Consider the following 23701-nt stretch of genomic DNA (forward strand, 5'->3'; position numbering starts at 1 on the left):
TCAGAAATATATACAGTGTTTACATGAATCGTTAACAACAAAAACTATATCTCCTCATTCAGTCCTCAGTAGTTTTGCTCGGTGCCGAAAGTGAATATTTAGTGTTGTATTGCTTAGATCTAAATGTCTCTAAAGCTACAGTGGAGCAAAATAAATAAATAAATAAACAAAACAAAACAAAACAACAACAACAACAAAAAAAACCCTGATGTTTTGAGTCTCATTTCGATGGAAAAGGATCATTAGATGCAGCTCTGTATTCCTGACTAATGGAAATACTGACACCTAGTGGTCATTTTGAAGTTATTTTTTTCTACTTAAACCAAAATGATTTGTTTGTGTTTTTAGAGAGAATATGAAATATACATATTACACAACAACGTTGCTGAATTATTGACTCTGATTGGTCAGAAGTTCATTTATTTATTATTATTTTTTTTTCATTTACAACCACACTGGCTGTAAATGAACAATAGTTTTATATTACAGGTTGAACATCCATCCATCTTCTATAGCACTTATCCTTCCTTCAGGGTCACGGGAAACCTGGAGCCTATCCCAGGGAGCATGGGGCACAAGGCGGGGTACACCCTGGACAGGGTGCCAATCCATCGCAAGGCACAATCACACACCCATTCATACACTACGGACACTTTGGACATGCCAATCAGTCTCTCTCTCTATATATATGTATGTATTTTTCTACAGATCAATCAGATCACTGACACCTCTAGTTTATATTAATGCGCTCGTTAACACCTAATCGTTTCTTTAGCAACAGCTCATCCACAAGGACTCGTATCACTGATGCTCCACATAATCTACGCCTAATAATGAACAGAGTTCAAAGTGTTGTTGTTTAACAAAGGAAAAAAAAAAACAGACTCCTTGATGTGGTGAAGTATTTTTGTCAAGAGACGTTAATGTAACATTTATAGAAGGAGTCTCCAGTGTCAGCGCTGTGCTTTGTAAACTTTCCCAGCACAGGAAAGTGTTCAGGACACAGGAGATTAAGTGTAACTGTCCTCGTTAAATTCAACGGGGGGGGGGGGGGGTTTGCTAGTGAGGGAAAGACTGTTTATAGCTGCTATAACGTAAGCAGTAACAAGAACCAACAACATTAAATGGAAACTGTTAAAAGGCTTGACGTGTCATTAATTAATCGATTAAAAATAGTCCTTCTGTCCGATCGCTGTGTTAGGAGAGGAATACAACACTTTGCTGTTGTAGGAAAATAATAAACTTCCGATCACACTAATCTGGATTATTTTCGCATAACAGCACAAGCCCATTGTGTGTTATTCTTTACTTATGGGATACAGCGGATATTGCAGTGTGTGTATATATAAAACTATTATTCTTAATTACAGGTTCACTGCAACTGGACAGACTGGAGAAAAAAAGACCAGGTGATGTTGTTATATACATATATAAACAGATCAAATTCATTAAAAGTGTCTTTTTCACAAATATACATTTTGTGTGTGTGTGTGTGTGTTTCATTTCACAAATTTGAATTCATATATATATATATATATATATATATATATATATATAAACAACATAAATAAACATGAACACTTTTGTATTATACAAACAAAACAAATGAAAAGTATAAAAATATATTTAATGCTATATTTTCATTTTGAAAAATATAGACATAAGATATATATATAAACAATATATACACATATTACATAATACACTATATATATATATATATAATACAAAAGTATTCATTTTTATTTCTGTTGTTTTTATAATATAAAATACTATTGTACATTTGTATTTTTTTTAAAAAGAAAAATGTCTTTCATGAAGAAAAAAAAAAACAACAGTAAAAACCCCCCAGATCAAATTCACTGAAAGTGTCTTTTTCCACAAATATGTATTGTGTGTGTGTGTGTGTGTGTGTGTGTTTAATTTCACAAATTTGAATTTTGCAAATGCACCTCTAGGGTGAGCCAAAGCACCGTTCATGTCCAATCCTTCCATGAAAAAAAAAAAAAAAAAAAAAAACAAACAGAAAAAAAAAAAAAGCAAACCACATTATGATGAAAAGTCAGTCAGTGACATGAGAGTGGATCTGCTGCATCACGCATGCGCGGTTTTTATTCATTCATTTATTTATTTATTTTAAATTAAAAATAATTGTGCATCAATATCCGAAAACCTCCAGTGGATTTTTTATTATTATTATTATTATTTATTTATGACCCATGCAGAGAACAGCTCTCTTTTATTATTGCACGTGGGTTTGTATGCGTGTCTGCAGGCGCACGCGCGTTTCTCATTTCTTATTCCTTACTTATTATTACTACGACACATTTAATCGCGCTTGCAATTAAAAACGCATGATTTGCATTCGCAGATTTTTTTTTTTTTTGCTCTTTTTCTCCCCCCACCGCCTGCATGATGGCGGACGAGTAAAAGCTCGTGCACGCGCCTCCTCCTCCTCCTCCTCTCAGAAGCGACCATGGAGCCCGGTTGTTTTTTTTTTTTTTGCGCATGCGCATTCCGGTAACAGAAAGCCAGAAAGCGCAAAAAGGAGGGAGGAGGAGGGGAAAAACGGTCGATTCATTTCGAAAAATTTCTCGCATTGGAAAAAAAAAAAATTGCGCTTCCGTCATACTGGGAGGGAGGGAGGATCCTTCTGCTCTGCACTGCCCTGGAAAGGGGGGAGAAAATATTCTGTTTGACCCGCATCGGTTTTTTGGGAGGTAACGAAGGCGGTGTGTGCCGCTTTGCTCTTTTTTTTCTCCCCTCCTTTTCCAAATTAGAAATCGTTTTAGAATTTCTTTTTCCCTTGCGCAGGCCGTGCGTGCGCGCGCTTTTATTCACCTCTAATTTGCGCATCCGGATTTGGGGGAAACCGATGCGTTCCTGGGTAAGCTCAACTTCTTTCCTCAGTCCAGACCTCAATGTGCTGCTGTGTTGTGGCAAATTTTTTCTTTTCTTTTTTTTTTTTTTTAAGCGAGCAAGCAAGCGGTTCTTCTGTTTTTGTTTGTTTTGTTTTTCCCTTCCTAAAATGAACTTTCTTTAGGAATTCTCTCTTGATACATTGTAGCGATTTTTTTTAACCTCGCGCCTATAATCGGCGATTATAAGTTGGAGGAATTTATTTTAGGGAATGCAAAAAAGGAAAAAAAAAGGGGGGGAAAGGGGAAGAGGGGAAAAAAAAAGCCTTGATGGCAGGGGGAAACCGAAAACCCCCTAAAGAGCAGCAGCGGCCATATTTGGCGAATTTTCTTTTCCCAGTGAATTGTGCTTTTATTCGACGATTACATGAGCGCGCGTGCTGTCGGATCAGTAATCGATCAAGTTGATTTCCTGCAAGCGCGTCTGGTTTAACGCGTGTCGGATGTCTCGCGCGGTGAAACGCAGAGGGGGGTTTTTATTTGCGGATTCTTCTTGGGGTTTTTTTTTTTTTTTTTTTAAACAGTCTTGAATGCCGTTTTCGTTGTAAAAAAAAAATTAGCGCCCCCTGTGGTCAAATTCTTGAGAAATTAAAGAAATTACGATTCATTCTGATTGCATTTCGCATCGAGATTTATTTATTTATTATTATTGCGCTCGCGCTGTTTTTATTTATTTATTTATTTTTTAAAAGAAGAAAGTATTTTTTTTTTTTCAAACGACACTGTTTAAGAACACTGTTTAATTTGTAGCCTTAGGGAAAGAGCAGTGCACGGCTGCAGCGTCCTTTTTTTTTTTTTCTGATTTATTATGCATTTCCTCCTGCTCATTCCTCAGTTCGTGCACTTTATTAAAAAGCATTTTATATGGTTTTTGTTTCCTAAGAGAAACTAAAGCGCTGCTCGTGCTGCACTGTTTCAGCTTCTTCTCTTTCTGTGCAGGGTTGCATTGATTTATTATATCCCCCCCATCCCCCTTTGCATGCACATATTATAAAAATCAATCAGACTTGTCGGCATGTTTTGCACGTGCATGCATGCGAGTGTGTGTGTGTTTCTTGAGACTTTTTTTTTTTATCATGCACGTATGAAATGCATGCATTTTCATCTTTTCCATAAGAATGAAAATAATAACGACGCGCTGTGCAGCATTTCACAAGTTTACAGGTTAAATCAGGAATAATAATAATAATAATAATAATAATAATAATAATAAAGGACCGAGTTTGATTATTCGAGTATACCGGTTTCTCTCCCAGTAGCATGGCTGTGCTGGATCAACTGATATTTTATTGTTCTAAATAATTCATAGTGTGTTAAATCGATGAGCTCTTAATGTAACGCTGCATCATGCGTGTCCACGCAGATATCTGGTATCGGAGATATTTCCTGAAATTTGCACCGTCTCTCTGCACGGAATCGTTTCTAAGGCCGCTGTAGGCTATAAATCACCCCGTCGGACGTTTCACTTTTCGACAAAACTTCAGAGATACCGGGTTGAAAACATGAAGCTTGGTGTTGAGAGATGGAAGCCATTTTACTCTTAATTTATTCGTAATTTTATGTTTCATACGATGATTGCCGAGTCGTGCTCAGAATGCTAATACTGATGTTGGCTTAGTGCGTCTCCTGCATGGCCTCACATGGAAAATATTTCCTTTCGTGTCCTAAGCCACTCGCTTTTCAAATAACGGACAAAGATTTTGCCTTCAAATGGTGGAAAAATAAATTGCGGGGGAATCAAAGGTGGAAAAAGTAGGCCTATATGCATGTTTTTTGCCCGCCGAATGATCATTCAAGTGAGCGCCTAGATGTCTTGGCCAACTAATTTTTTTCTTTTTTCCTTCTTCGTGTCATGATGCCAGTTTCCATCCCAAATTGAAATTTTTATTGGACACACACAACCATGCGCAGTATAATGCGCAGTGAAATGATTTTTTTTCATCTGTCCGTGACATAGAAAATCGGCCTACAATCGGGTCTTTGTACTGGGGAGGAAACCGGAGTACCCGGTGGAAACCCCCGAAGCACAGGGAGAACATACAAGCTCCATGCACACGGAGCAGGGCGGAGGCGGGATTCGAACCCCCCCCCCCCCCGCCCCCCCGCCCAGCCCTGGGGGTGCGAGGCAAACATGCTAACCACTAAACCCCCTCCCCAAGGAAAAATCTAAAAACCACCGTTTGAAATGCTTGATGATGTAGGCAGTCAAAACCGCTTCCTCATACTGTATAGTGCTTCATGTCCGCCCCTCCCCCACACTTCATTTATTTTCACACACTAATTTATCTCACGTTATTCGCATGACTCGACTTCACATCGAGTTCATTTCCGGGTGTAGTTTTTAACGGTAAAAAGTAATTCGACGACGCATAAACCTTTTGTCGTGGAGGTTTTTTTTTGTTTTGTTTTGGTTTTTTTTTTGGTCACACGCGAGAGGAAGTTTTGCACACGTCAACTTTTCTTTGCTTAATTCTAGAAAATAACGCAACATTTATTTAGTAGGAAATCCCAGCACGTTATGTTAAAACTGCAGTTTTTTTTATTATTATTATTATTATTATTTTAAAAAAAAAATGTATTCATCTTGAGGACGGTTTTTCACCACGGATATTCGCTGAGATGTAAAAACGGAATGCAGACCCAGTCTGTCGATCGTGTCCGTTCTGTTTTGGTCACCCGCATTAGCTGGTTAGGAAAGAACTAAAAGGTCAGGAAGTTTGCGAAACGTATGACGGGTGTAATGGAAGCGTGTTGGATACAGAGAGAAACGTATGCGACATCAGGCTGCTGTAGGAAGTAGTGCTCGTACAGCATTTTGTTTTTTTTTAGGCACGAAACATCTCTTTAATGCGAACGTTAACGTTCTCGTTGCACGTTTTCGGTTTATCGCTCGAGTTTTTGCGCATAAAGTCTTGGCGGTGTGGACATTTTTTTTTTTTTTGCTGTGTTCAGATTTGACCTTTGCGTTTACGCTTCCTCTTCTGCCTTTGTGTCCGGAATTTAGTCTGAACTGAAACTGGAGCTGCACATGGGCACGTGTACAGATCTTTAGGAAATCCGACGGAAAGTGCTACGGTGGATATGCACCGATCTTATTAAATTCGATTTTCTTTGTAAATATATTAATATTTCGCAATATTAATGCGATTTGTAAAAGCTGAGTACTTTCTGACCACTGGATCTTGAGCTGTTCACAGTTATAATATTGTGAGCATAAATTTGCACAGGATTAGGACGTGCCTTGGCCCGAATCTATGGAAAAATCCGTGGTCGTTTCGAAACGTTGCCAGCCCCTTCGGATATCGCAGCGTTTGCTTGATTTTACGCGTTAATTTCTGCGATCGCGAAGTCCTGGAGGTACTGACTGTTGAGATGTCCGAAATCTCAACGTTCCAGCTTCGTCTCGGTCTGTTCCGAAGCACTGACACTGGAGACTCCTTAAATAAATGTTAAGTAAACATCTCCGTACGGAAAACTTCACCATACCAACGATCGCATGCATCTTAAATCCGAATGAGCGCGTTAATAAAACAAAAGGGGTTATAGGAAATGCATTAATATCTTCTGACCAATCAGAATCGAGCATTCGATAGCGCTGTGGTACAACATGATCTATTTTGTAACTGATGTTTGTTCGTGAATATACACTTCGCTATGACTCGTTGCTGTTTGTTTTGCTTCGCTGACCTTCAGTCACGACCCTGCAGGCGATTCCAGGTTGTTGATACAACTTTGTGTTCGTCTGTTGTCGTTTTTATGTCGCCCGTATGTTCTGTAGCTGCAGGATAAATACCATCGACCCTTCGACTTTCAACATCGTGACAGGCGTTTAAATGAATTCATCGTCATGGTACGTGTAAGGCAAAACAAACATGAAGGTACGAATCTGTGGCAAATGAATGAAGTTTTCAGAGTAAAAACAATCGTGAGATCGGGCTTAGCAGTGTTACCTGAGGGATTTCTTATATTCCCGCTACGAGTTTAATAAAAGTTTACTGCGTAACCCTATATTGGACAAAAAGCAATAAAATGCTTTTGTAAAAACGATATGCGATAGCATCCGAGTAACTAGTAGTGAAGTAATGCACGGTGCTTTAAACACGTACAGTAATACTCCAGAAAAAATCGATTGTTAAAGCCGAGCTCCATTTTATTGACTGTTCAAAGGTGGAGGAAATTATAGAACAGTACAAATGTATTACCTGTGTGTGGAAACCGGTTCTGAGTCAAACGATTGTGTAAAAAAACCAAACAAACACAAAACCTTCTTAGCTATGCTATGGGTGCAGCGGCGAGACTCTTTAAACTATATTTCATGTGTCTTTTTCAGTATAAACAATTAATTAGGCGTTGAAATCATTTATTTTACTTTTAACTGTTTAGCGTTTTTTTTTTTTTTTTAAGCTCTTTAATGAAAAACCCTTTGATCGTGATTTTATGTATCCTAATTGAAAGTAATCAGTTCTGAGGCAGAGTTAATGTTACTCCAAAGTTGATTATTTTCCAACAACCGCACATCCCCGAGTAATTTGCCAACTAATACTTAAAAAAAAAAAAATAATAATTTTGCGCTTGCAAAAAGAACGACGTCATACTATTTATTTATCCGTTTATCGTAACATTTAATGTTGTGGAACGCCCACAGAGGATGTTGGTTCCTCTTCTCACTTATGATCTAGAAGCTACAAACAGATGTTCCATCAAACCATATGTTTTGTCACGGAGAAATAATTGGTAAAAGTTGAGAGAAGCCTTATGCACTTTACCGACACTGTTTAAGTTTTAAGCAAAAAATGGTGATCTGACATTTTAATGAAGGAATCAATGTATTTGTGTGTTTTTGAACTTGCAGCCGTATGTCTGATGGAAACCGTCGAGTCAGCTCATCCGAGCTTGCTTTCCCGTGAGCGACGCTACGCGTTCGTACGTTTGTGTCGGATAAGATCAGACCCACATGATCGTACATCGTTGTGGTGACCTCTCTGCTTCAGCGCGTTCATGACACCAGAACCTGTATTTAAAGTTACTTTTACATACCAAGGCCGTTTTAGGAAACAGACGACGTTTATTCCGTGTAGAGCTGAAATCCTAAACCCGATACGTGACCGAGTTTAAAAGCCTAAAATATCAGTAAATATATTTTTTTTCGGCTTCGCTGTATGAGGTTATCGTTCAAGGCCCGGTCTAACAATAGAGTTCACGTTATTGCGATTCTTATTGCAGGGTTGCCATGGTGACGCGGCAGCTCAGGAGTATTGTTTTTTTTTTTTTTCCTGTCCTTGCTTCTTTTTATTTATTTATTATTTAAAAAAAAAACATTTTCAACAAACAATCTCGCAGGGTATCGTTTTGTCAGTCAGTGTTACTTCGGTAGCTTTTTTTATTATTATTATTATTATTTCAAACAATTTGCATCGGAACATTAGCATTTTTAGTCGGTTTTACAAAAACTTTACCGCGAAAACACTGCAAAAAAAAAAGAAAGAAAGCAAGCAGGCAAGAAGGCATGCTGGGAATGTGCTCCTGGTGTCTAACTCATGATATTTATATTTAATCTGTCAATACCTTTTCATAACATGAAGATAACAGGAGCACACTTTCTTGCAACACTATACTACAAAGCAGTCCAGTCTTCCGCCATCTTGGAATTGTTGAGATTGAATGACAGTCGTGCGTATTTATTTATTTTTTTTAAACAAAATACATATATAAAGGGCGTTATCCATCATCCTCACTACAACGTGACCGTGTTTTTTTGTTCAATTTGGAAAGTAGATTCAAAAAAATGCACTTCAGTGTGGATGGAAAGGCGAAACGAATAAGAAGAGTCATTTTTAATGAAATTTAGCTGTGTGTGTGTGTGTGTGTGTGTGTGTGTGTGGGCGAGGCCTTTAATTGGTTGTTAAGATTGGTCACTGTGACTGTAATCAGACGTTTACTTCACAATTGACGTCTTTTCAAAACGCAGATTAACGATGCATTCTTGTCCGTTCCCATGTGTCTGTTCATTTTTTTTTCTTTTCACCCAATCAAATTCCTTACTCCAGTGGCTCTCATAGCTTTTGTGTCTGGCTGTGGCTCTATAAAAATTTCACAACCCCCTCCTTGCCCTAAATCGCACTACAGCAATGGGTGCAGGGTGTGACTGGACTGAAAACCCTTTGTTTAATCCGTTACTGTTGTAAACACGCGTCACGTTGCTACCTCAGCTGCTGCTTCTACTTCACGTTCATAACTTCGTCGTATACGCCGGTTATCCGGCACGCGTGATGTTACGCTCGCTGATCAGAACTCGTTTTTTGCCTAAGAGCTGGTTAGATTTTGGGTTTTATGCTGTTTTCAGTCCGTTTGAATCGCACCCTGATGCGATTCGCTCGTGGAGGTGAGAACGCAGCATTCGCGCTCGGGTGCGAGACCGTCTCGAGTGCGGTTTGATTGCCGTGAGAAAGCGGTTCGATCCCGGATCGGCTCGAGTACGCGACGTGAACGTGTGTTTTTGGTTTACGGGTGACGTTTTTCTGTGGTTAAAATGAACTGAAAGGATGGCCTGAAAGTGCCGTGGGAACGTGATGTGTCCGGGAGATTTGGATTGAGCAACAAATGGAGAACGTAAACCATGAATGTGATGTGCAAAATGTTTTAAACTAGAAATTCCCGTAATTACATAGTAACATATTGAACGTAGCTCTGTGTTCTCTGTGCTCCGGCTGACTGATTTCTATATGCGCGTAGTAAAAGTTTGTTTTTTTCCATTGTTGCCATTCTGACCAATGAATAAAGGAATTTTCTGTTATTATTAATTCTAAGGTCTATTATTTACGTGCAGTGAGAAAACAAACCAGAGAAAATAGCAAATTTCGTTCAGATCCAGACTCGGCAACTGGACTAAAGATGCAAATGTACTTCGCTTTCACCACGCGTACATGCATGCATGGAACTGCGATGAGGGCGGCATTGTTCATATACCCGTTTGCATATCTTATGCACATCTGGAGGATTAAAAGCGATGTCCTGTAGCTTTCTAAGTGGAACTGTAATGTTCAGCGATGTTAAACCGACTTTTGCTTTAAAACTTTCTCTTTAAAACTTTCCGCTGTCGTCGTGATTGTCGTCATGATCTGTGTCTCGAATCAAAAATTGTACATTCGAAAATATTTGACTATCTTCGAAAATCCAGAAGGTTCGGTTAAAGCCGGAATCGAACCCTTCTTTTCCTCACTCGAAACTTGTTCCTTTTCATCTCTTTTGGCGCGGTCGATAGTTTATTTTATTGATTCCGATTATTTTTGAGGTACTACTAGCACTGTCTTTGCCATCCAGCTGGTCCTGTTGCGAGAGGATAGTGATGACCTCAGCAGTGGTTTTTATCATTTTTCTTCATTGAATAAGATTCGGTTGTGGTGATCACTTAATCAGTACCCGGTTCGGTAGAATGAGGCGGGCGTGTGTTGGAACACAACAGGCAGTGGAATGGAATGGAGATGCTGATTTAAGAAAGATATGCAGTGGTCTCTTAATTTTTTCCAGAACTGTATATGATTGTCGAAGTAGGATTGGAATCTCAACATTTCCAAGATAGCTCAGTTTATGTAAAATAGTGTTTAACTATATCCTTTTTTTATTGTTTAACCTTTTGCTAACAAAAAAAAAAAATTCACAAAACTACTCTGCTCTCAAGGATATCAAACAATTGATGTATGTTTTGGATCATTGTCCTGCTGGAAGATCCACCCACGGCCCATTTGAAGCTTTCTGGCAGAGGCAGTCAGGTTCTCATTTAATATCTGTTGATATTTGATAGAGTCCATGACGCCATGTATCCTAACAAAATGTCCAGATCTTCTGGCAGAAAAACATTCCCAAACCATTAAAGACCCTCCACCATATTTAACCGTGGGCATGAGGTACTTTTCCATACGGCTACCTCTCTGTGTGCCAAAACCACCTCTGGTGTTTATTACCAAAAAGCTCTATTTTGGTTTCGTCTGACCGTAGAACCCGATCCCATTTGAAGTTCCAGTAGTGTCTGGCAAACTGAAGACGCTCGAGTTTGTTTTTGGATGAGAGTAGACGCTGTTTTCTTCAAACCCTTCCAATCAACTTGTGGTGATGTAGGTGACTTCAGATTGTAGTTTTGGAGACTTTCCGACCCCAAGACGCAACTAACCTCTGCAGTTCTCCAGCTGTAGACTTTTTTTACCATTCGAACCGTCCTCTTCACGGTGCGTTGAGACGATATAGACACACGTCCAATTCCAGGTCGATTCGTAACCTTTCCAGTCGACTGGAACTTCTTCATTATTGCCCTGATGGTGGAAATGGCCATTTTCAATGCTTGTGCTATTTTCTTATAGACACTTCCCAGTTTGTAAAGCTCAGCAACCTTTTGCCGCACATCACAGCTATATTCCTCGCTCTCACCCATTGGCCTGTGTATCATCTCATATTTATACCTCTGTGAAACACAGGAGGAAGTCATGGTTGAATAATTTCCTATTCCTAGTCACCCAGGTGTACTAAAAATGGAGAATATCAACGGGAATATACTTTTTCTCATACGAATTCATAGCGCTGCCAATAATTGTTACACACCTATATTAACAAACCCACGAGGATATGTAAAATAAGGTTTAACTATCCGGTTTGAATAAGTTCGGCTGTCTTGGAAGTGTTGAGGTTACAGCAATAATACTTTAACGATAATGCAGAAACTTCCCGATTTATTCCGTTTATACTTCCAGCTTGGAGAGCGGATTTGGAAACGTGCTTTCGGTGGTTGAAAACATTGCTTTAGTGTAACTGGAGAGGCAAAGTGGATAAGAGCGGATTATTTTAGTTTAATTTACCCGTGTTAGTGTGGAAGTGAAATTATGACCGCACTCTTTACACCATTACAGCACAGCCTTATTAATCCACATCATTATTTCATTCTTCAGAAATTCACCAGTTTGCTGTCTACTTATAGCAGCTAATAACCGAGTACGACATGACTCTATGGTTTATGTAATTTTCTCTGTCTCTCTCTCTGTCTCTCTCTCTCTCTCTCTCTCTGTCTTTCTCTCTCGGTCTCTCTCTGCACTTCCCTTTTTTCCGTTTTGAATTTCTGTGCTGTTTTCCTGCCTGCTGTTGCTGACCTAAGAATAGAATTTTTCATAGAAATATTCAAAACATTTCCTCCCCCCAGTCGGTCTGCACACCGCCGTATGTTTTTTTTCGAAAATAAATTCAGTAATTTTCCGTGTGAAGTTTCCCGAGCTGGCCCGTAATTTTCCGCTCCGTTCGAATATCGGGAGTGGAAAAACGCACGGCTGATTTTTAACCTCTTTGTTTTCAGGTCTCGTTCTTATCCCGAACGAACAGGGGAAACAGAGAGAGGAAGCGGGAGGGAGAGGAAAAGGGGACGAGCGTGAAGCGAGTTCAAAGCTCTGGACTACACAAGGTATACACACGTACTCGCACACTGGCACACACTCAATCTGCTTATGAATGTTCATGCGTTATTCTGCATTCAGAGCTATTCAAAGCACGACTTATGAGTTGCTTGTAGCAGACTTTTCTGGTCGTTTTGGGTGTGTGGGTGCAGGAGTATTGTACTGATAATAAATTGTCACGTCACGTGACCGATCCTTTGCGCTGAAAAAATAAGCAGCGAGAAGCGAATGCCGATCGTCAAAACACAAACACGGGCTTTAGTTCGAATTGAACAGTTTTTGTTTTATTCTTGTAATACTGTTCTATGCACTGATCTGAAGCAGGTCAAAACACAGTTCTAAACATTTGATATCATTTTTATATAATTTTTTTAATAGTAGCTTCATTTTAACAGCTAATTTTGTAAAAAAAAAAAAAAAAAAAAAATGAACCATGAATAAAATTCTTAGTTGAGTAGTTTTTGCCTCTTTTTTTTCTTTTTTTTTTTTTCTTTTTTTCTTCTTTTTTTTTCTTCTTTTTTTCTTCCAAAATGCGATGATATTAACAAGTATTAACATTCTCCAATAGTGCTTTATATAATGTTTAATACAACTTAAATTCCGGAAAAGTTGGGACAGTATGGAGAAATCTTAATGTAAACAAAGAGGAGTGATTTTGTAAATGTACTTTAACGTGTATTTTTAAACAAACAAACAAACAAAAACGGGGCGAGGTACTTGATGTTTTACCTAATCAACTGCATAGTGTTCTTCGAAGATGCAAACTGCGACACGTTCCAAAAAAGTCGGGACGGGGGCAATTTAGGACGAATAGCGATGCGTCGAGTTGAAATAAGACGGTGATGTGAAACGGGCGAGGCAGGGCCTGTCTTGGAACTCTTTGAACCATTCTTGGTTGCGGTGCCGTTTAAATAATCGTATTTAAGTGAGGATTTTTGCCGAAGATGTATCTGGAATTGCCCACTACCTCACCGGATTTGTATCGAATCATTTCATTCACGCACAAAACCACAGCAAAAGCCTTCAGGATATCGGCTTATAAAAAGGAAACCAGGCCTACCGTGATTAAAGATAACACGTTCAGTGCACAGCTATCATCTTGTTAAGCATTATTATCACATTTATAAATGACCGTGTTTATAGCACTGCACCATGTATTCTGCAGTTTATTTGAACAGTTTATTTATATATGTATTTTTTTTTTCGGAAGAATTATTGTATTGCTCAAGATGTGAAATTGTGCATCGTAGAAATACCTTCATAAATCGTACGACATCGCCCGGCTCTACTTACAACACTCTTAGCAATTCTAGCTAGTCTCATCTAACTGACCTCGCTTGCTATCCAGGTTAGCCTTTCAAAGTAAACTCCATTTGCACTACGCTTGCACTACCTGTCCTGACCTGCAGGAGTCAGTACAGAGCAGTAAATCAGGTCTTCTGGTGTGAAGGACGACAACGAAGAAGAATCACGTCAACACGAAGAACGATGGAGGAGAAAGACGCGTCGCTTGACGCGATTGTGTCGCTGACGGCGTGTGACGCTGACTACCGCTTTACAATGGTCTGTGTTGGAGCCTACGGTCGCCAAAGCAACGGCGGCATCTTTAAAGAGAGTGCTTTTGGGTCCAGACTCCTGGAAGGAAAACTAGGTTTGCCACTCGTTTCGTCTCTTGCGTTTTTTTTCTTCGACTACTTTGAGAATCAACGGCCCTGGGTCACTGTTGCCACCTTGTGGAACAGCTAAATAGTGCAAAAGAATTAAATGCGCATGTGCGACCTGCTTGGGTTAGAAAAATCTGGCGGCACACGTGTACTCTGCTAATGAGGAAATGTGTCACGCGTGTACTGTATGCTGGGAAGTATACTCGGGGCTTTAGTGTTATCGTTCGTGTTTAAACATTCTATTTAATACATAGCTTTGAGACTTGATGTAAAAGATATCTGGGGATCGGATGACACCACACGAGCTCGTTAGGGGGGAAACATATTGTGGAAAGATTAGATATGGTCACGCCCCCCCCCCCCCCCCCCAGCACATGTGTAGAAGGTGCAAATAATGTTGTAGATTCTTAGTTTATAAAACAAAACCAAAAAAACCTGAAAATTTTGACAGCTTCCTTGTAATTTACAGCTCGCTTGTTTTAACTTGCACCCTGTAATTTCCTGAGAAACAGACGAGTCTGTTTGTGTTGAGTTCATGGTTTGCTGAAATTAAACAGAGGTACAGAAGCAGGAAGAAATTGTGTGGTTGTGGGGGAAGCACCATGAGGTTATGGATATTTGACTCGGAAATTTTTTGTAATGTTTTTGTGTCCAGAGCGGAGGAGAGATGATGTCGGTGACCTGACATGACAAGCTGTTATTGACTTGGAAAAAGCAGTTCAACATTTTAGCACTAAATTTCGATCATGTGGCATTAGAGTTAAGATATCTCTTAATATTTATTTGATGAAGGTATCTTCAGGATGCAGAATTATTCCTAATGGTTCCAGAGGAACAGTTAAAGCTGCAAGCAGTGATGAATGGGCCCTCGCACCCTGGTGCACGTTGGGGCTTTTTGGGCCAGGGTTTAGTTGTTTTTGACATATTTTCCTGTTGCCAGTAGGTGGCGCTATGACTATATAACTGAATATCGGCACATATATGTCCTCAGATCAGGATTCGTACCAAATATATGAATATTAGTGCAGATTGAACATTGTATGTTTTCAGCTTCCTGTTTAATGGCGAAACATCAAGACCACCACGCCCAAGCCGTGCAGCGAAAACTCGAAAGCTTTGCAACTTAGCATCATCGATGCCTTTAGATGAGACTGACTGAATATGATGTCGATCCGATGAAATCTCTAGGAGGAGTTCGTTAAAGTACGAGGCCTGGAAATGGCCAAATCTGAGCAAAAAAATGAAGAGAAAAATCAAAATGGCTGATTTCCTGTTGAGTTTAGGGCAGGGTTTCAAGAGATTTTTTTTGTACATATTGGCATGTTACACGTACGACGTTCGGTACACGTATGTAGGTGAAACTGACCATATCTTTGTGCCCTTTCTCTTGAACTTCAACTCTGTTCGGCTTCACGTGTACGCCATGCCGTCTCCATTTGACGCCAACCGAACCTTGCAAAATTAACACCATATTGAGCATCCATGCAGGAAAATCTGACGCGCATCGCACACATCGCGTCTACGCGTCGATGTAGACAAATTTCAGGTCAATCAAACAAACCTCGTGCTAGTATATCAAAGTGTAGTGCACCTATTTTTCCATATAGGTGGCGCTAAAACGAAAAACAAAATATTCAAATGGATGTAATCGGGACTTTTGAGTAACTACGTAACGTTCGATGGCAACGACGACACCTTAATCACACATGACTAAACCCTATTCAAATGAAGTGCCAGCGAAACCGATCAATCGGTCGACCTCTACAAGATTGCCATTGTAAGAGGTGGAGCTTTCTGTATTGACGGGCATCTTGAGGACACCTCCTTGTCCTGGTTGGTTGAATATTGGTGGTCCTCATCCGCCCCGCCCCCCAACCATTTTCTTAGCACGTGGTGCCACAGAGACCGGAGTTTGTCCTCTGAGCAGACATTTTATCGACGCTTTCCAAATCCGAGGAGAAATTTTGACCAACGTGTTCTTACTTAACCATCACTGACCGCACCTTTTAGTTTTAGATCTCCATGTGACCATGCATGTTAGTGATGGAAACAAACAAAAAAAAAGGTGGGGGGGAGGCGGTTAGGGTTATTTTGCTCTAGTAAAACTAGTCACAGCTTTACGGGTGTTATTTAGTTCCGCGTTTAAGGCGTATGCGCAAGGTCTCGGTTTAATGATTCCGTAAACAACAGTGCCAGAGATTTTCCTCGTCTCCTTTTGAACTCGCTTTGCAACTTTGATTCATATCGGGAAGAAAATGTCAGCACGTCGGGGGCTTAGCGGCAGCCACGAAGCCGGGCCGAATTTCTAATTTTAGACCACTCTTTCAGGATTTATTTTCATCTAATTCGAGTCTGCTTTTCAATAGCGCCTAGTTATTAAATTTTAATTCAGGGCGGCATTAGCATATAAATTGAAAGAAGGCTCCGTTGCATTGCTCATTCGTTCGGATGGAATTTTAAGACCTGACATTTCTGTTGGTTTTTTTTTTTTTTCTTTTTTTTTTTTTTCTTCTTTCCAAGCCATCTTGGTTAATGGAAAAATGGTGGGAGGGAAAATTTCCTCCCTCCAATATATTTGTACATTATTGCTTTTTTTTTTTTTTTTTTTTTCCTCTTCTCTTTCTTTTTTTTTTTTTTTTAAATTGCAGGCCGGAGACGTGACTGCGGTAATTGAATGCAAGACCGCAAAATGTTTCTTGTGCCAGAAAAATGGAGCAACTCGACTTAATATTTCCATCCTTAGCTATAAATAATCAGATTAATTCACTCTCTCTTGCTCTCTCCCTATCTCTCTCACTCTCTCTCTCGCGTGCTCTCGCACGTGCGCGCACACTTTCGTGTTGAAATTTCCGATTCCTGCTGGTGTTTCAGTTAATATTCAGCTTGTGCTGCATGTCTTAAGTGATCCTGAAAATGTGTTATGTAAGGGAGAAAAAGTTCCATCTCGCTAAGCTTGTGCGCTGCAAATTATGTTGCAAAATGGGTCAAATCACTGAAAATATCTCCTCCCTCTGAAATTTAGGCTGACAGCTCATTTACTATCTCGGCCATTTTTCTTTATGCGAGAGCGCTGCAGTTTTCACCGAGGCGGCTGCAGCGAGTTCGGTGTGAAATAGCAGCAGGGTGGAAATTCACAGAGCATAATTCCCTCGTCGAGGTGTTAAGAAGCGCATGCTAAATTCCATCTGCGAGCTCGAATGCAGTTCTAACGCAGCTCATGTTAACGACGGGCCTGAGTGGTTGCTTATTTCAGTATTTATTGAAATACAGTGGTGGCTTGGCGGTTAAGGCTCTGGGTTACTGATCGGAAGGTCGGGGGTTCAAGCCCCAGCGCTGCCGAGCTGCCACTGTTGGGCCCTTGAGCAAGGCTCTTAACCGTCTCTGCTCCAGGGGGCGCTGTATCATGTCTGACCCCAACTTCCTAACATGCTGGAGTATGCGAAGAAAAGAATTTCACTCTGCTATAATGTATACGTGCCTAATAAAGACTCATTTTCCTCCTCGCTTTTAAATCGCTCTCGAATGCCCGTGCGGCCGCGCACGTTTCTCTTTCGCTTTCATGTTAGCAGCGATTCGAATTTGCAGCAGTTCTCAATGGAAAAACAGAGCAACAAAAACACAACACAATGACAAACTCGCTTCTATTAAACCAAATCTTTCGTCTTGTCAGTCAGGTTTCCGTGTACCGTCCTCCTGTGTTTTGCGTCATCCGTTCTCCCTTCGATTTCATCAAGAAGATCGGGTTCTGAGGACGAAATGCGTGCATAGAGCACGATGCTGCCACCACCATGTTTCACTGTAGGGATTGGTGCTGGTTGATTCGGTTTGAAACTTCTCTCAAACAAATATCTTCGTCTCATCACACCGACAGTGACTAATCTTTACTGGGGCCCTGTTCGTACCTAGTATTAACACGCGTCAGCGCTCAGCACAGGTGTGAACAGGGTCCGGTGTGTCTCGAAGACACATTCGGAGGTGGTCCGGATGAAAAATGGACCACTCATTCCACTCTCAGACACTGTACTCTGTTAACTCCTTCAGAGTGACTGTTGGCCTCACCGTGGCTTCCCTCACCAGGCTGTGTCTTGTTTGCGTGCCGAGTTTTGAGGGACAGCCTTGTCTAAGTAGTGCTTGGGTCGTGTGATGCAGCTTTCAGCTCCTCAGTATTGATCCACCGATGCTTACTGAGATGTCCAACCTCTTAGATGTAATTTCACACCCTATACATAAGTTATGGAATTCTATTACCTTGTTGTTGTTGTTGTTGTCGTTGTTGTTGTTGTTGTTGTTTTTTCATTTCTTTCCCTCAGACTGACGGTCTCTCTTTTGTTCTCTTTCTTTCTCTTTTTTTGTTCCTTGTTAAGACTATGATTAATTTGTGCCTTCTGATTTGGAGAATTCCTCCATGCTGAAGTATAAACGTCATTAGCGTTGCGCATCACTCGGGTGTGCAGTTGCTCAGTAATTTTTTTTACTTTTTTTACAATTAGCTCCAGATTCTTAAATCTGCTCTGAGCAATATGTAGTCTCCTGCCCTCCCCACCCCCGTCCCCCCCCCATTTTTTTTCACTACTGACTGACTGAAGCCTAAAATGGCCACATCAGATTCAGATTTCATCGCTTTGCTTACTGGGCGACGGCCAAGCGAGAAGGACTGTTTTTAAAAAAAAAACAAAACAAAAAAAAAAACACTGGAGTAAAAGCTCTCATCTTTTCCCTTGCTTCAGAGATGACCATTCGTCAGCAGGTCATCTCTCCACTCCAGTAATTCTCCATTTAGCATTTCTTAAGTGCAATTAAAAATAGATCGACGCGTCCGTCTGTCGGCAGCCGGAGCGGCCATCTTTTATTTTCTCATCATTTATTTATTTTCTATGAACTCCTGTGAGATCTGTTACACTTAACAGACTTGGCATAACTCCATACTCATTACACATCAATTAGTCACCATAAAACGTTTGACTAATTAGGCTTTTGTTTAGTTAAAGATGTGACTGATGAGCTTACTATGAGCGTTCTCGGCCCTTTTTTTTTTTTTTTTTTTTTTTTTTTTTGTACCTCAGTTTTTAAAAAAAAAATAGATATAATGTGCACTTTATCATTAAATAATTTATTTGATCTATTTATCGTTTGTCATGTATAAAATGGCACTTTATATGTTTACCTGGACGTTGTAGATTATATGACAAAATTCGTTTACATGAATAAATCTGAAATAAATAAATACTGTATGTCATTATAATAGGGAACCAAATAAACACTTGAGAGACTTTTTTTTTTTGTATTATAAGTACAGTTTATGTTTACATTTTTTGTAAGGCAGTCCGTACGGGATTTAGTGGTGTTTTTTGTGATGGTTGCGGCCAAAATTGCTTGACTTTGCTGCGGCTTTAAGCAAATTTATTTATTTATTTATTTATTTATTTATTTATTTATTTTCCTGATCTCTGGGTCTCGATGCATCAGTGAGGAGTTTTTGCATTTCCCATGCCTCCCCATGTGTTTGCTTTCTCCTGCAGGCTGTGTAGCCGTGGCTAAACCCCAGCGGAGCCATGAGCACTCAGGAGGTCCCCAACGCCAGTCTGAAGCAGGGCGACACGCCCTCCGAGACTCTTTCCGCCCAGGCCGTACTCGCCGCCTCGCCCAAGACCACTACCCATCAGGTGAAGACCGAGCCTCGTCGCACTCCCACCACCACCTCAACCAGCAACGGCAAAGAGAGCGATGGCAGCCTTCCTGCTGAGATCTGCGTCGTCATCGGGAGTCCTCGGAATTCCCAAACACAAGGTGAGCATCTACGTTACTTTATACGATAAATTAAAAAAAATAAAAAATTATTTACTTCAAAATCTTCTCCAAGTAGAAAGGATTCTCAGTGGTTATTTGGAACAACCCGTGTTTTCTAAATGAAGATGAGCTTGCGCTTTCTCAGTGATATGGCAAGCTGTGTTTTTGTTTTGTTTTGTTTTATAGACGATTAAATATGTTCGTACATTATGTTCTAAGTTTCAAAAATTTCTAATGATGATGTATGTTCACACAGGCTCCTACGTCTGCCGAGTGTGTGGGAAGAAGTACAAGTATTACAACTGCTTTCAGACACATGTCCGTGCCCACAGAGGTACAAAGTGAACTTCCACACAAGTGTTTTTCCAAGAAATGGCTGGTGTTTTTAATGTTGCACGTCGTGCCCTCAGGGTCTGCTTCCCTAAAACACAAAATGTTCTGTTTTATAGCAACAGAGATGTTCGCATTGTTGAACGTTCACAGTCTCGCCTGCATTTATGGATAAATATCGCCGAGTGTTTCAACTGGCTAGGTCATTTAAAAAATAAGAAAGGGGGGGGCAAAAGTCCTTGAGATTGCTTAGACAGTGAAGGATTACGGTTGAGTGCAAAAGTGTGTGCACCCCAGGACAGTGTAAAGAAAAGAGAATTCAGTTATAGCATCAAGACGTTTTAAACAGATAAAATAGTCTCAAATAGTCCGTGTTAAGTCTGAAAAAAGTAAATGATGTCCATGCAAAAGTAAATGATCCCCATAAGGTGGGCGTTCGCTGTATTTAGAACATTTGTGAAACCTGTTCAACGTTGTAAATCTACCAGATTACAGATCAGCTCCAGAGATCAGAGAGTCATAACAGTGTGTGTGAACTTTATGAATGAATGAATTTATTCATGTATTTATTTGAATGCCTTTTTTTTTTAAATTGTAAAATAGAGCTTGCTGTTGATTTTTCCACATTATATAGATTGGTGTTTTATATTGATAATTAAACGCTTTCACTTCATTTTTATTTTTTTTTTATTTATAATATCATTTAAATTTTAAAACATTTTTTCTTTCTTTTTCGATCTGTCCTTGTTTCTTGCTTGCTTTCTTGCAGTAGTAAAATAGAGCTTCGTGATTTCACTCAAAAATCTTTTGCCCTCACCTGTACATGCAAAAAATCCACCTTCAGTTAAAAGACAGAATTTCCCTGATCCCTTATAAACGTGCCGAACCTTATCGTGAGGACACAAACGCTGGGCAGGCATGATGTTTATCATGGGACTTTTTTTTTTTTTTTAGTTTAAATGATGTATTCTGTAATCAGAACGTGCCTAATAAAAAGAGGATAGTGGATTAGTTTGCACTGCTCGAGACTTCAGGGTATGAAATGTCCGTCTTTTACATTAGAGATGAAATTTCACGCCATGAAATAAAGAGTTAATTGACTTTTTTTTTCTTCTTCCTTCTCTCGTGCAGAGTCAGAGAGCACCGTGCCTACAGAAGCGGCGCCTCATGGCCCAAACAGTGAGCACTTTTCAGTGGAATTTTCACATTTCCGTTTGTTTGTTTGAGGACAATAATAAGTTCAGAAGCCTTCATGTGATGAGATCCTGTGCGTGGGTACGTGCGTGCGTGCGTGGTGTTCTGCTTTAACCTGATGTCTTTGTGTGAATTCAGATGCTTTCCGTTACACATGTGACATTTGTGGGAAGAAGTATAAATACTACAGCTGCTTCCAGGAGCACAGAGAGCTGCATGCAGTCGATGGTGAGGTTTTTATTGTTGTTGTTGTTGTTGTTTTTTGTGTGCATTCTCACCACAGAACTTTCCCAGCAGTTTGGTATTTACATTGGGACACTGTTAGGTTTTTTACAGACATTTCCATGTCATTTTTACTTCCGTACGTTTTGGGACTGACTGTGTTCTCCTCATGCCACATCGATAAAAATAAATAAAATTCAGCTCAACATTTCTGTCTGAAGATGGCACTAACTTTCCTTTTGTTTAAAATTCTTTTTAACCGGAGAACTTCTAAATTTAATTCCACGTTGAACAAAATACATCCGACGTGTGTAGTGTGTAACTCTTTAGAAAAACTGTAGCTAGAAATGTGGCTAATTTTTGAGAAAACGTCAGAAATGTACATTGTTCCGCGTTCAACGTTTAAAAAAACACACCTGTAGCTAGAAATTTGAACAAATTTTCATTTTAACGCCTACATTGCTCATTTCTAACGCTAACGATGGCTGATGACCGATACAAAGCCAGAAGGCTTCTGCTTTGGTCACAACACTTAAGACATGTTACCTGCGTTAATCTGAATTTTCTGGTTCTGTCTTCATCTCTAGATCCCTACGATCATGTGATTCCCGTGGAGGAACCGAAGGAGGAGATCGAGCCCTATCAGAAAATCGGACCAAGTAAAAATTTACTAAATTCTACTCGTGTTATTAAACGTGTGTGTGTGTTTTTTTTTTGTTGGGGGGGGGGGGTGATGTTTGCCTCCTGGTGGTATGAGTCTGACGTAGATAATAAGTAGGACATGCTAATAGCGCATAGTTTAGCATAAACTGCACAAAACTCAGACTCGCAGAAATTGTGATTTTAGATGATTATAATTTCCGGTATGATTATTATTTTTTTTTTTAAATATGTGTTTTTGCATCAATTTGTCCTGTCCTTTTGACACTCTTCATATAAGAAACAAAACACTCAGCATCATGCTGTTACAGGAAAATAATCAGTAATTAAATAATCAATAAACAATCGATTCCTTTTTTTTTCTTAACAGCAGTTTTATTGTTCTTATAGTACTGCAATTTGCCAACGATTACCATTTTTAATGAATGTCGTCGTATTTTTTTTTATCCATTTATAGTTGTTCTCACTTATGACAGCTATAACCAGTTACCACCTTTTGACCAATCAGAATTGAGTGTTCATCAGCATTAATTAGTTAGCTTTAGTTGTATTGCGTTAGCCTCGTTGCTCGAGTGCAATTTTGTCTTTATTTATTTATTTATTTATTTATTTATTTATTTATTTTCAAAGTTTGTATGTTTATTTGTTGGATCTTAATGTTTGGTGTTTATGCTGTCCACAGAAACGGGGAGCTACACTTGTGAATTCTGTGGAAAACAATATAAATACTTCAACCCTTATCAGGAGCATGTGGCCCTTCACACTCCAATGAGTAAGATTTACTTCTTTCCTTCAGTCCAAGTCTGTGATTTCAGATGTTTACCTGGAATTTCACTTTGCACCTCTGCAAAATCACCTCTTTTAATAGGAATCAAATCGACACCTGTAAATACACACCTGCCCCTTTTTATAAACTCTCCATCCTCTGACGCATAAAACATAGCTTGAGTAGCTTGGATTTTGTGACCAGTTGCTCAGTTTATTCTCACCTAGCTAACAAATTGAATTTCTGCACCTCTGGACCTGCCTCCTTAGTTTGAGTACGTTTTGATGCGCGCTTATCGAAAAATATTTGGAATTAATATGAACACCGTGACAGCGAAGTGCGCGCTACGTGATTTTAGCCCCTGATTATGAGTGCTCGCAAGCAGGGTTGACGTTCTCTGTGATGAAGCATGTAGTTTTAACCCCTCTGTGATTAGTCTAAACTACAGAGATGAGAAACGGGTACCGAGAGCCAGGGAGGAAATCGGATTCATCTCCTGGCACGCGCAGCAGATCCCTGAATCCAGTTTATCATCTGTCTGTCTGTGTGGGAGCACGAGGAAGAAATGTGTACACAATAATAATACTTATGATACTGCTTCTCTAAGAACTTATTTGGCAGGTGAAACCCAAATGGTTGTCAGGAACGGCAGAAAATAAATTCACAGACAAGCACATGATTTCCTGTTGGCGCACAGTATAAAAATAGTAATGTTAGTTTTCTGTATAT

The 23701-nt window shown here is 39.7% G+C and overlaps 1 protein-coding gene across 4 annotated transcripts in view; it reads left to right on the plus strand.

The window, feature by feature from the left end:
* Window positions 1-2068: 2068 nt before the first annotated feature.
* The window catches only part of znf618 (zinc finger protein 618), a 35732-nt gene continuing 14099 nt past the window's right edge, over window positions 2069-23701 (plus strand). For 2 of the 4 annotated variants that reach the window (XM_053618479.1, XM_053618480.1), the window contains exons 1-8: window positions 2069-2887; window positions 12253-12357; window positions 19533-19800; window positions 20057-20134; window positions 21262-21309; window positions 21463-21552; window positions 22134-22205; window positions 22889-22978. In XM_053618479.1, coding sequence (XP_053474454.1) covers window positions 19566-19800; window positions 20057-20134; window positions 21262-21309; window positions 21463-21552; window positions 22134-22205; window positions 22889-22978 — 613 coding nt within the window. In that variant the 5' untranslated portion in view covers window positions 2069-2887; window positions 12253-12357; window positions 19533-19565. Of the gene's footprint in view, window positions 2888-11868; window positions 12120-12252; window positions 12358-19532; window positions 19801-20056; window positions 20135-21261; window positions 21310-21462; window positions 21553-22133; window positions 22206-22888; window positions 22979-23701 lie in introns of those variants that run through there. The other 2 variants (XM_053618477.1, XM_053618478.1) reach the window with 2 other exon arrangements.

Source organism: Ictalurus furcatus, chromosome 28 (genome assembly GCF_023375685.1).
Source record: "Ictalurus furcatus strain D&B chromosome 28, Billie_1.0, whole genome shotgun sequence".
Lineage (NCBI taxonomy): Eukaryota > Metazoa > Chordata > Actinopteri > Siluriformes > Ictaluridae > Ictalurus > Ictalurus furcatus.